Source organism: Durio zibethinus, chromosome 21 (genome assembly GCF_047325235.1).
Source record: "Durio zibethinus cultivar Kanyao isolate XHJ-2024 chromosome 21, ASM4732523v1, whole genome shotgun sequence".
Taxonomy (NCBI): Eukaryota; Viridiplantae; Streptophyta; class Magnoliopsida; order Malvales; family Malvaceae; genus Durio; species Durio zibethinus.
Genome location: NC_143182.1, coordinates 15932359 through 15945690, shown reverse-complemented (window position 1 = coordinate 15945690; position 13332 = coordinate 15932359). Strand labels below are relative to the sequence as shown.

Genomic DNA, 13332 nt, shown 5'->3' with positions numbered 1-13332 from the left:
AATTGAATTAAATTTGCAAATTTACTTTATCAAAACCTATTTTGAATTTTTATTGTATTTTTATGTATATTTATGTTTAAATAATTAAAACATTACCTAATATTGTGCATGATAAAATAGATAAACACTAAAATACAAGCAAATAAACAAAAATACATACCAAAGCTGCACCAATTCAAAGCAAATGGTCCCCTTGGAATAAAGGTAGCCTAACTCACTTTGTTGACTATTAAAATCGGTTTGGATTTAGACTTGTTATCACGTCAAATCCAAGGTAATAGTCTTTCCTGCAAGAGTTTACAAAAATCCACACGCCACCCCTAAGATGAAGGATAAGGTGGAGGGTTGTTTGTCGATGAGATAAGGCTCTGTGGGGGAAGAAATTTTGCTTAACCAATTGGCATCACAACCAAAAAAGATGATTGCCCATGCATTGCTCCCAACTTTTTCTATATATTTTCTTCTTCAAACAAAATCAAACTAAGGCACAAAAACTAACCAAATCATGCTGCCTTGGACGCCGCTTCGTCAACCACCTCTCCCTCTACTGACTTGCCACGGCAAGAGCTTATGTGTTAAATGCCTCCCCCTTTCGGTGTATATTGGAACCAACTTATAAATGAGAATTCAAGTCCAAACAGTGTTTCAATTAGGATTAAACTCTTTATAAAGTTTATCTGATAGTTAGATTAAGACTGAATTTTATTTTTAAAAAACCTTTTATCCAATCAAACAATCTTTCTTCAACCAAGTCTCTGTCATTTTTTTTTTATTGAAAAATAAAATAAAATAAATTTTAAACCCCGAATAAAATGGAGTATCTACAGGTATATTGAAAGTTATGTGGATAGGAGTATGATGTATTTTCATTGAAGCATATGGTTTGATTCTTTGAGATTGGGCCAAAGATTTCTTATTGGCCCTTTTCTTCCCTTTGATTGTGAAGAGAAATTAAAGAAAATTATTGATGCAATATTTCTTACAATTTTGGTAGATAATGGAAGAGCTTGAAAACCTGGAAGAGACTCTGAATGACAGTATTCGTGAAAGCGTAGGCGCACGTAGTGGAACGATACCCCGTGGTAAGCGGAAAGGAGGGACAGAGGATGAGGATGAAGACTTTTCAAGGTAATTGTTCTTTTCGGAAATTCCTGGTGGATACAGAAATCTTTGAAGATACAGCAAAACAAAAAAAAAAAACAAAAATAAAGATTTTATGTTTGCCTCTGCTGCCAAAATTGTTGAAAACTTTTAGATATCATTTGCTTTAGTTACTAAAGTATATTTGTATAATTAGCAGTGATTGCATTTACTATTCTCAGTTTTATAAGCATTTTATTTAAGTTTCTTCTCCAAGTATATCATAAGTGTTGGGAATATTAACTCAAATCTCATAAGAGATTTGTTAGAGATTTGTTTGAGATTTGTCAGATATTGCTTGATGGACAAGAAGACTTGCAAAAGAAGAATTCTAAGAGAAAGAGGATTCTTAATAGGTAAGTTTGACTTGTAAGAGAAGAATTTTAAAAGGAAAGGGATTCTTAATAGGCAAGTTTGACTTACAGGAGAAGAATTCTAAGAGGAGTGGGATTCTTAATAGGCAAGTTTGTATGGTTATAAATAGGTGAAGTCTCTACAGGGTTAGGTATGAGAAAAAGATGTAAAAGAGTTGTAGGGTTTTGTGGGATAGACACCTCATAGGAGTATTGGGGCTCTACGTCTTATGGGTGTGTATGTTTGTTTGTGAGTGGACTAGAGGAGATTGAGAGGGTCCACATAGGTATGATGTATGAGAGCATATGTGCATGTGTTTGGTTATGTTGAAAGAGTACACAAGGGGTTGGGTTTGTGTTTATTTGGGTTGAGAATACTCCATAGGACTAGAGGAGATTGAGAGTGTCTTATGAGTATTGATTGTTGAGTAAGGTTGATGATTTGATGTATGTTTGTAATTCTCTACAACTAGTGGATCTTGTTTCTCATCCGTGGATGTAGGTCAGTTGGACCGAACCACGTTAAATTGTTGTCTCTTGTGTGTTTGATTTATTGCTTGATTTCGCTTCCGCTGGTGTGATTGGATTGGAGGCTTTTAGCTCAACAAATGATATCAGAGCTGAAGGTTCGAAACGTGAAAAGAGTTGAAGATTCAAGATGTGAAAAAAGCCGAAGGTTCGAGATGTGAAAGAGCTGAAAGTTCGAGATGTGAGAAGAGCTAAAGGTTTGGGAAGTGCATGATTTGAGACATGAAAGAAGCAAGTCCAGAAGTGCTCGATTCAAGAGAAGAGTTCGAGTTTAAGTTTTGAAGATTTAGGATTGGTTTGTATGAAGCGTGAAGATACAAGAGCAGAGAAGATGATTGTGAGACTTTCATTACAAGTGGAGCTAAGCATGTCTGACATGAAGACAGATGATTGATGGAATTTGAGTCAAGGTGAAGATTGTTGGGAATATTAACTCAAATCCCATAAGAGATTTGTTAGAGATTTGTTTGAGATTTGTCAGATATTGCTTGATGGACAAGAAGACTTGCAAAAGAAGAATTCTAAGAGAAAGAGGATTCTTAATAGGTAAGTTTGACTTGTAAGAGAAGAATTTTAAAAGGAAAGGGATTCTTAATAGGCAAGTTTGACTTACAGGAGAAGAATTCTAAGAGGAGTGGGATTCTTAATAGGCAAGTTTGTATGGTTATAAATAGGTGAAGTCTCTACAGGGTTAGGTATGAGAAAAAGATGTAAGAGAGTTATAGGGTTTTGTGGGATAGACACCTCATAGGAGTATTGGGGCTCTACGTCTTATGGGTGTGTATGTTTGTTTGTGAGTGGACTAGAGGAGATTGAGAGGGTCCACATAGGTATGATGTATGAGAGCATATGTGCATGTGTTTGGTTATGTTGAAAGAGTACACAAGGGTTTGGGTTTGTGTTTATTTGGGTTGAGAATACTCCATAGGACTAGAGGAGATTGAGAGTGTCTTATGAGTATTGATTGTTGAGTGAGGTTGATGATTTGATGTATGTTTGTAATTCTCTACAACTAGTGGATCTTGTTTCTCATCCGTGGATGTAGGTCAGTTGAACCGAACCACGTTAAATTATTGTCTCTTGTGTGTTTGATTTATTGCTTGATTTCGCTTCTGCTGGTGTGATTGGATTGGAGGCTTTTAGCCCAACAATAAGGTTATGCATCTGGTTTATTCATCGGTTATCTTATGAAGCAAGATTGATGGTTAATGATCATTAATGAGTTATGATTGATGGTGAATTCTAAGACCAGACAAAGAAGAAACCTACTTTGCAGCAAGTTGGTGAAACCCTGTCTATTGAAACTGCTGATAGTCTTCTTGATAAGAGAGATGCCATTAGGAAAGAAATTGAAGGCAAGCGAGGTTTTGCTGTTGAATGAGAAGAATAAAATGGCACCAGAAACTGCATTAGAAACTGATGCTGGAGATGCACTTGATGCTTACATGTCTGGGCTTTTATCCCAGCGAGGTGAGACATTTTTAAATTAAAAAAAATTCCGATAAATTCTGCAAATAAAAGATGCAGAATGCTGATGATGCAAAAAGTTGAACTTGTTGTTCATTTCCAAATCATAGACTACATGTATTGATATGATCAGCATTGGTATTTTGGTACTTCCTTTGTTTCTTTCTTTTCTTTTTCTTAGGCTTCTTTTAGTTACAACCTTTTGCCACTTCCTTTTTCCTTTGAAATCAAAACAAGAAAAGAAGCCTTAGCTTACAAAATAAAAAATATTTTCCAACAACTAATAAATAAGCATACGAGTTTTATAGATAATAAGAAGCAAGACTTTAGTTCTCTATGCAGCCACTGTTTGAAGTTTTGTTACATTTGAGCTATTTTCTCGTTTTTAAATATGGTCATCTTTTTTGTAATTTGCTTTTTATTTTCTTAGCAATCTAAAAAAGATCGTACTATTGAATGCAAGTAGCAAAAGTGGCTGATTTCCTATCTTTCTTCTTCTATGCTTGATAGGGCAGTGCAACTTGAGGAGGAACTGTCTGCCCTTCGGTCTGAGTTGGATCGGGTCTTCTACCTGTTGAAGATTGCTGATCCAACAGGAGAAGCTGTTAAAAAAAGGGATAGAAAGGGACAAGTTCCTGCACCCGACAAATCTAGGCCTCCTGCTGCTGCTGTCAAGAAGCATCCTCTGAAGGAACCCAAAAAAATCAGTACATCTCAGACCCAGCAAATTCTCCCATGCAGAAAGAGGGAGTTGCAGATGTCTATGGAATCAATAAAGAAACCAGAAGTCAATACTGTTAGTGATACAGCTGAGGGGAAAACGGCTATCTATACTGTTGCAAAGCCCCCACTGGCTTCGAGCTGTTGAGAACAAGGAGATTAAAGAGTCATGGCAAGTAATAGAAGTAGATACAAATAAAGTTGACTAATTTGTTGATTACAAAGATAGGAAGAAAGTACTTGGGAGTGTTGATGACACACAGATTAAAGTGCAGTCTGGAATTGAAACTATTGCCTCCGGTCTGATTATAAGGAAACAAAAACAGGTTGAGAAATCTGAAGGTAATGATAAAGCATCTGTTCAATCTACGTCATCTTCTACAGGAGCTGAAGAAATCGCACGCAATGTTCTGCCACTATTACTGAAGCACACTAAAGGGTACCATGCAGAGGATGAGGAATTTATGAAACGCCTGAAATGTTGGCCAGAAATCAGTCCAAGAAGAAAGATAAAAAGCCAAAACGAGTGCTTGGTCCTGCGAAGCCTTCATTTCTTAATAGCAATCCGGATCCAGAATATGATTCATGGGTTCCTCCTGAAGGTACTCCTTTAGTTTTTGCCTAATGTCACTGAGCCTGAAATTTGGGTATAACTATAGCATCTGTAGTGGGTACTGTTGAATAGATTGCAAGTCGATTCCATTCATTGGAAATGCACTGATTTTACTACAATTTTATCATGTTCCTTGCAGGGCAATCTGGTAATGGGAGAACTACATCGAATGATCGATACGGGTACTGACTTTGTCCTATAACCTTTTTGCTCGAGATGCAAGAGGGAGCGTACTTGTCACCATAGCTTTCATATCTCAGAAGTGGTGTGCCATTTATGACCTTGAGGATGCGGTGACAATTTTGAGCTTATGCGGTTGGCATAAACCGGCACCTCTGCTTGTAGGGATTCTGTGTAGCGAATTGACTTGAATTGCGGAATTTTGATGTCCATGGAAGAATTTTCAGTCATTGGTTGGAACTCTTTCTAGGGAAATGTGTGTACCAATGAACAGAAATAGATATAGTACAAAACAAAAGAGAAAGAGAATGAGATAGAAAATTAACATAAAGCAGTTCTTTACGTTAATGAATAGAAAGATCTAATCTGTGTTTGCACTTTGCAGTCTCTCCCAAGGGACTTGGAACTCTATTCAAGCAGAGCTGATCTGCGTTCATGAATCAACCTTTGCCTTATAATTGGAACTCTCTGTCATGATAAACCATGGCGAAGTCTGCAACTTCTTCTGCCAGCTGCACAGAAGCAAGATTTTCGTTAACTTTGAAAATCATCTTTATCTTTTATTTGCCTTTCACCACAAATAACCCTGAATCATGGATGCAATTTTCTTAAAACTACTTGGTATGAGGGCAGTGGTGTTGAAAAAGAATGGTGACTTCAGTTGCCCAAAGATTAATGGTTTATGTTTCAATAATTGGTGATAAATTAAGCTTAATTTGATTGATATGTTTGTTATTTTTCTTGTGAGTGTGAGTTTTTTTTTTCTTCTTTTTTTTTTTACTTTTTACTAATTTATTTTTGAAAAAGAAAAAGAAAAAGAAAAACACATAATAGGTTTAGTCTATGTTTCTTTAATAGGTTTTTTAGTGCTATTATTATAAATTCATTATGATTTTGCTTAATTAATCTATGCAACAATGGCTACACATTTAAATTTAATAGTTTTCTTAAAATGATAGATCAATTATAAATACAATTTTCTCACTAAACCTTTTAATTTTGTTAAAAAATTATAAGAAATAAAAGCGTTCACAAGTCAAGGCTTGGCTCAACTCATCTTAAGTACTTGATATGATGGTGTAGGTTCAGATCTATACTTAAAATTTTTTGTATTAATAAATAATATATTTTAAGTAAATTTTTATTTATTTAAAAGTACAAAATTTTACAATAATAATCCTAACTAATATAAATGGACGGTTGAGCTTAGGTTTGAATTTAAAGGTGTCAATTCACTTTAACTTAGCTTGATCTTATTTGTAGAGTAAGAGGTGTTCAAAATTTGATTTGAATCAAATTAATCAATTAATCAATTGAATTGTTTTAATTCAATTACTTGGTTCATTATTGAATTAATTTTGATTAATTATTGAAAATGATTGTAAAGAAAATTTGGTTTTTAATTAGTTAAGTTCAAAAATAAAATTAATAAAATTAACAAAAATTTTAATTAAAATATAATATAATTCAAATATAAAATTAAAAATACATGAAATAAATTATTTTAATTTAGAAATTATTAGAATTTTTAACTTAATAATTTGATTTGAATATTTTGTTGGATAATTTTATTTAATTTGTTTCGAATATAAAAAATTAAAATTTTAAAATATAATTTAACTTAAATATATTTATTATTTAGTTAATTAAAAAAATTAATTGAATTGATTGAACTTAATTCGGTCGATTAATTTTTTAAATTAATATACTCTATTTGGTTAACAAAAATGAAATAATATAATTTGGTTAATTTGATCTTAAAGTAACTTAATTCAAAATTAAACGAATAGATCGAATAAACACCCCTCATGGAATTGCTAATTAAAAGTTACCATAAAGTAATATTTATTAAGGAAATTAAAAAATATTTTATGGAATATCTTAAAATTTTAAAATTTTTAATCAAACTAAAAAGTATTGGTAATACAATTATACTTGTTCAGAGATGAGTAATAAATTTAATCCACAGCTTCTTAAAATGTATCCATAAATTTATACCTTTTCGAAAAGGACATTACCTTTAGCAAGTTTAAAATTATAAAACAGGAGTACTTATCTTTAAAATTAAAATATAATTGGAAAAGAGAAAGGAAAAAACCTAAGATAAAAGAAAATTTTTGTCTAAATTTTTTTTCTTCCAAATTTGTCTTTCTTTAGGTTAACCTAAAACGAAAGTATATATTGTTGTATTATATATATATATATATATATAGAAAAAACCTAAGATAAAAGAAAATTTTTGTCTAAATTTTTTTTCTTCCAAATTTGTCTTTCTTTAGGTTAACCTAAAACGAAAGTATATATTGTTGTATTATATATATATATATATATATATATATATATATATAAAGCATATATTGTTGAACTGGTACATTAGGTGAAAACTGTTATTTTCTCTTTTCTTATTTTAACCTATTAAAAAAAAAAAGCTAATTAAAACTCAATCTCCAAGTCCAAATTAAACTCTGAATCCTAACATATAAGGAAAGAAAGGTAATTAAACTCAAAGGAAATAGGTATTCCCACCTTCTATATGTCAGTTCCTTCATTATTTACATAAAACTGTACGTTGCTAAAAAAATCTTAAAGATTTTATTCAACAAAACAAAACCTGCAAAAAAAATGGAAGCGAAGAAGAAGAATATGAGTTTAAAGGATTGGAAGGATGGGGAAAAAGATAAAGATTGGACTGCCTTCAACTGCTTGGTAGATGTTGCAGTGGCTGCTAGGGAAGAGTACGAGAAAGAGAGGTTGATGAAGGAAAATATGAGTCGCGGAGAAGGTTTTAAGATTGACAATACCGTCAACAACTCACCTGATTTCTCCGAGAAGCCCTCAGAATTCAATCACCAAACAATCGAGGAGAATAAACTTGTCGCTTTTCCTAGGTATGTACTCTATCCGCAGAAACCTTCCCTTACGAAAGAAAAGAGTGTTGACGACAAGCCTTTTACATTTATCCAACACAAAACCCTAACCGCTGATAGCTTTGAGAAACAAGGGTTTGTCGCGGATGAGAGCAAAAACTGTAGAACTTCTGTGAGAATATTTGGAACTGAGATTTCCATTAAGGAATCGGAAACTGAGGAAATTGTTGGGATTTGCCTTGAATCTCAGAATCCCACATCGAAAGTTAAGTAAGTTTGAATTTGTCTTGTATCCCACATCGGGAGTTTAGTAAAGGTATAAAGGGTTTCACCCCTATAAATAAGATGTTTTGGTTTTAGTTTAGTAACCCCAGAGAGTTAGACACCAAGAGAATAGCTAAGTGAGTAGGCTATTAAAGGGTGTAATTGGGTTTTGGGTTAAGTTTTGAGTAAGGAGTTTTAGGAGACTTTTCTCATTCTAAAAGTCTCACAATTGTAAAGATTTATTTGATAGTGGATTAAGTTGGAGTAGGCCATTTTGAGTTGGGCTGAACCAAATATATTTGTGTTCTTATTCTTGATTTGAGCTTGTTATTTTGTGTGTGGTTGCTGCGCATAGGTATTGTTGTTTTTCCCAACAAGTGGTATCAGAGCTGTGGTGTTCCCCAACAAGTGGTATCAGAGCGAGGTTCAAGGTTCGAGGTTCGTGGGTCCAAGAGATCGTGAAGCAGTGTTTGAAGATGTTTGAAGAAGGTATGTCTGGTATGTCTATGCCTAAGTTTGAGATTCCGTTATTTGATGGAAAGAGTAATTTTATGTTATGGCAAAGTACGATTCAAGATCTGTTAGTACAACAAGGGTTGGATCAGGCATTAGAGAGTAGTAAGCCTGAAGGAATGTCTGATGCTAATTGGAATAGGATTCAGAAGAAGGCTGTTAGTACTATTAGATTGGCGTTAGCTCCAGAAGTAAAGTACAGTGTGTTGACTGAGAGTACTCCGAAGAGTTTGTGGGATAAGCTTGAAGGTATTTATGCTTCGAAGTCGTTGACTAATAGATTATGTTTGAAGATGGATCTGTATTCTCTGAAGATGGAAGAAGGTATGAGTCTTCATAATCACCTGAATGAATTTAATAAATTGGTTTCTCAATTGTTAGCGATTTTTGTTGATGAGTTAAAAGATGAAGAGAAGGCTTTAATTTTGCTGTCATCTTTGCCCAAGTCTTATAGGCCTTTAGTTCAGACTGTGTTGGTAGGCAGGTCTACTTTGAAGTTGGATGATGTGACTGCCCTGTTGCGTGAGAATGAAAGGTTTATGGGAGCTCAGAACTCATCACCTGGGGGGAGTACACTAGCTGTAGAGGGTTTTGATCGAGGGAGGACTCAAAAGAGGATTGATGGATCAAGATGGAGATCCAAGTCAAGAGACAGAGATTACAGTGATGTAGAATGTTATTATTGTGGTGAGAAGGGACATGTCCAAGTGCGCTGCAGGAAGCTGAGAAGGGATATGGCTGCTTTCAAAAGGGCGAATGATGAGAAGAAATCAGATGAAGAAAAGAGTGATACTGCTGCTGTTGTGTCTGATGATGATGATGATGTTGTTTTGACAACTTGTGTGGATGAGACCCAGACTTTGAAAAGTGATAAAGGTTGGGTTTTAGATTCAGCTGCTACAGTTCATGTTTGCAATGATAAGAGCTGCTTTGTGGAGTTGAATGAGAATGAAAAGTATGGGGATATTGTGGTTGCTAACAAAGAAAAGGTGCAGATTCAAGGCATTGGGAGTGTTCGCCTTAGATCTCACAATGGTGTCATTAGGATGCTTCGTCATGTAAGGTATGTACCAAATTGTCACTACAATTTGATTGCTTTGGGTGAGTTAGCTTCTCGGGGGTACACATTTTATGGTAGTAATGATTGGTTGAAAGTGTACAAGAATGGTAGTGTGATTCTACAAGGGAATATGGTCAATCACTTGTACATGTTTGATGGAAGCTCAGTTGCTGGAATGCCTGTGATGAAAGAAAAGAATAAAGGTAAACATGTTAGCTTTGCAGATACTGTTAAAGTGTTTGGAGATTCAAGTCAAGGGAGGATTTGTTGGGATTTGCCTTGAATCTCAGAATCCCACATCGAAAGTTAAGTAAGTTTGAATTTGTCTTGTATCCCACATCGGGAGTTTAGTAAAGGTATAAAGGGTTTCACCCCTATAAATAAGATGTTTTGGTTTTAGTTTAGTAACCCCAGAGAGTTAGACACCAAGAGAATAGCTAAGTGAGTAGGCTATTAAAGGGTGTAATTGGGTTTTGGGTTAAGTTTTGAGTAAGGAGTTTTAGGAGACTTTTCTCATTCTAAAAGTCTCACAATTGTAAAGATTTATTTGATAGTGGATTAAGTTGGAGTAGGCCATTTTGAGTTGGGCTGAACCAAATATATTTGTGTTCTTATTCTTGATTTGAGCTTGTTATTTTGTGTGTGGTTGCTGCGCATAGGTATTGTTGTTTTTCCCAACAGAAATCTCATCAAAACACGCTGATTCCGTTTCGCCAAAGAAACAAAGTTTTCAACGAAACAAGCCAATAGAGGAACAAAGGGTTAATCTTAAACGTTGCTTTGAGTCGGCTGAAACAAGCAGTGGAGTAAAGAACCAGAAAAGGAGGAAGCAAAAGCAAAACTGCATGGGTATTTTTTGCCCTGGTGATGAGCCACCACAGCCTGGTTTGCCTGAAAGGTTAAAGAAGATGATCAAAGACATGGGAGGAGCTGATGAGAAGCTAATCATACAAAAATCATTGTTCAAAACTGATAGGAGCAGGCACCATAATCGTCTGTCGATACCCATGAACCAAATCAAGGCCGAGTTTCTTACAGATGAAGAGAAAGATGTGCTGAAAGAAAGCAGTAATAATAAGGACTCAAAAGGTATAGAAGCATTGGTGATTGATCCATCTTTACAAACGAGGGACATGACTTTTAAGAGATGGGATATGAAGAAGCCATCGGGGAAAACTTGCTCAATCTATGCCTTGTTAAAAGAGTGGAATTCGGTGGTAAAAGAAAATAACTTGAAGGTAAATGATGTCATTCAATTATGGTCATTTAGGGTGAATTCAAAACTGCATTTTGCCCTCGTGATTGTTTAGAAGGGTAGGAGAAGAAAGATGAAGCAGCTGCAATCTGCAAATGCACAAGCAACACAGTTTGGGAACTTCCAAAAGGAAGGCAGTTGTACTCTTATTTGCCTTTTAAGGCCTTTGTTTTTCTTAATTTTTTTCAGTAAATTATTACTAATAATTTTGAATTTCTATGGAGTTTTGAAATTATATGTAGTCGTATATTGGAAACAAATGTCAATCTCGGAAGCTCCATTCTTTTTCCTTGTTTTCCAATTTCTCCCGTTAGCAATGAATAATGATAATAAATTGGGTACTCCCTATAACTTAAATTTATTATTTTCTTTGTTTCGCTAGATAAATTTATTATTTTAGTTGTTACTTTCGGGACTTATATCTATTGAATATATAAAAATAAAAATGAATTGTAAATAAAAATTACTAAAATTAAAACTTTGAGTATTCCCATCATATATAATTTTTACATTATATTTAAAATTTTAAAAAATCAGTCAGTTTTTGTCATCATAATATTATTATGTGTAGGATTATAAGTTTTTTAAGTGGAGTTTTTTTTTTTGAAAATAAGAAGGATTAATTCCTTCTAAGTTATCATTACCTCAACCCAGTCCGTTGAAGTTGTCGAGGTCAGCGCATTTTTTGCCAAAATATGAGCAACTGCATTTGTGTCCCTCTTAGCGCGGGTCACCCTTGATCTTACATACTGTCATTAGAACACTCTTATTCAATGTACACAATTAAGCTATCATTCACCCTTGAACTTACATTAGATTACACAAACGAGCCTTCAAGATGTTTATTGCTGGATATGCTCTCTCACAGTGGTAACTGATAGAAACAATGCTAGTCTCTACACTAAATAAACTGGACCAATAAAAACTCTTTAAGTTAAATTTAAGACACACATAACCTTTTAATTTTTTTCCGCTGGGGGCTGAAGCCCCCGTCAGGCACTTAAGAGCTCTGCCCCTGGTTGCTGCACTGATAATCAGAAAGAAATGAAAGGATTGGTGCTTGAGTTTTTTTTTTTTTTTTTCAAAATGTCTATGACGCCGGTTTTGCTTATGATGATATTGATGTATTGTGCCATATGCTTTATCATGTTTTGATGAAATTCAAACGTGTTGATGCTTGTTCCACAAGAGGAGAAAAGTTTTGGAGCTTCATCAGCAATGGCATCTTACAAATCACTGGGGTTGAATGTTTATCGAGCAGGTTTCTATCAATCAAATTGGGAGATAGTAAAGAATTCAATTCGTCATTTTGTATGGAGGTTTTCTTAACTGGCAGTTTTGATAAGGAGTTGAGCAAAGTTTTTGCAGTCCTCATTTCGAAAGCTGAGCAAACAAAGAAAGTAGCACAGTTATGATCTATCAAAATCTGCAATGTCCGGTTAAGTTACTCCCGAAGATTACTGCAAATAGGTTGCGGTCATTTGTTAAGGATATGATTTATGCCACACAGAGCAGTTTTATTCTTGGAAGGTATGGTACTGATAATATTGTGATCTTTCAAGGAGCAGTTCAGCATGAAAAAGAGAAAACAGAGGGTTTATCATCAAGATTGATCTGGAGAAAGCCTATGATCAGATTAATTGGGATTATCTCCAATGGGTACTAATGGATTTGGATTTGCCTTCTCCTCATGTAAATCAGATCATCTACCGTGTTAAGTCTAAAAAATGAATATAATAAATTCATAATATCAAGATTTTAAATAAAAAATAATTTTTAAAACATAATAAGTTTAAAGCTTGTTTTAAAAGATTGTAAATACAAACCAAAAAAAAAAAAGAGGTGAGATAAATAAAAGTCAATTGCATGAAGCCAAATTCCCATGTCCCGTAAACTTTAATATAATTTCATTGAATAGATTTAAAATTTTACGGATATAATTTATTTTTTAAACAAATATAGTTTTTCTCATGCATGCATTAACATACGTTGCTCTTTTATTTAAAAAATTGATAAATTTTTATATTATATGATTTTTGTTCAAATAGTAATTAAATTATAACTTTTCTAAAGAAAGCATTTAAGAAAAATTTTAAAAAAACCCAAATAAAAGAAAAAAGGATATAATGATGAAAATTTTTCGTAAATTTTTATTAATTTCTTGTTTCTTCTTTTTCCTTTCTCCATTTTTTACAAAAGGTATAAAATATTTTACTCAAGTTAACATTTAAAAATTAAGAACTAAAAAAAAAGGAAAAACAACAAAGAAAAATGTCCATAAATATTTTTAGAAAAAAAAAAACTGAATTATGTCAAAACATATGTAAATTTTTTTTAAATTTTGAAATATCCAAATTTATTATAAAACATTT

General features: G+C 33.6%; 1 protein-coding gene and 1 pseudogene across 2 annotated transcripts; both read left to right on the top strand.

The window, feature by feature from the left end:
• The first annotated feature begins 3412 nt into the window (after positions 1 to 3412).
• Positions 3413 to 5774, top strand: LOC111306566 (uncharacterized; annotated as a pseudogene). The gene is made up of 3 exons (XR_016331754.1): positions 3413 to 3491; positions 4004 to 4810; positions 4961 to 5774. The product of XR_016331754.1 is annotated as an uncharacterized LOC111306566 (transcript).
• A 4830-nt stretch (positions 5775 to 10604) lies between these two features.
• Positions 10605 to 11038, top strand: LOC111306565 (putative B3 domain-containing protein At3g24850). The gene has a single exon (XM_089750952.1). The coding sequence runs from the start codon at positions 10614 to 10616 to the stop codon at positions 11013 to 11015; it is 402 nt and encodes a 133-aa protein (XP_089607078.1). The 5' UTR covers positions 10605 to 10613; the 3' UTR covers positions 11016 to 11038.
• Positions 11039 to 13332: the final 2294 nt, after the last annotated feature.

Excerpts from the sequence above, each read along its gene's own strand:
- LOC111306565 (XM_089750952.1), top strand. The coding sequence starts at position 10,614 with ATGATCAAAGACATGGGAGGAGCTGATGAGAAGCTAATCATACAAAAA.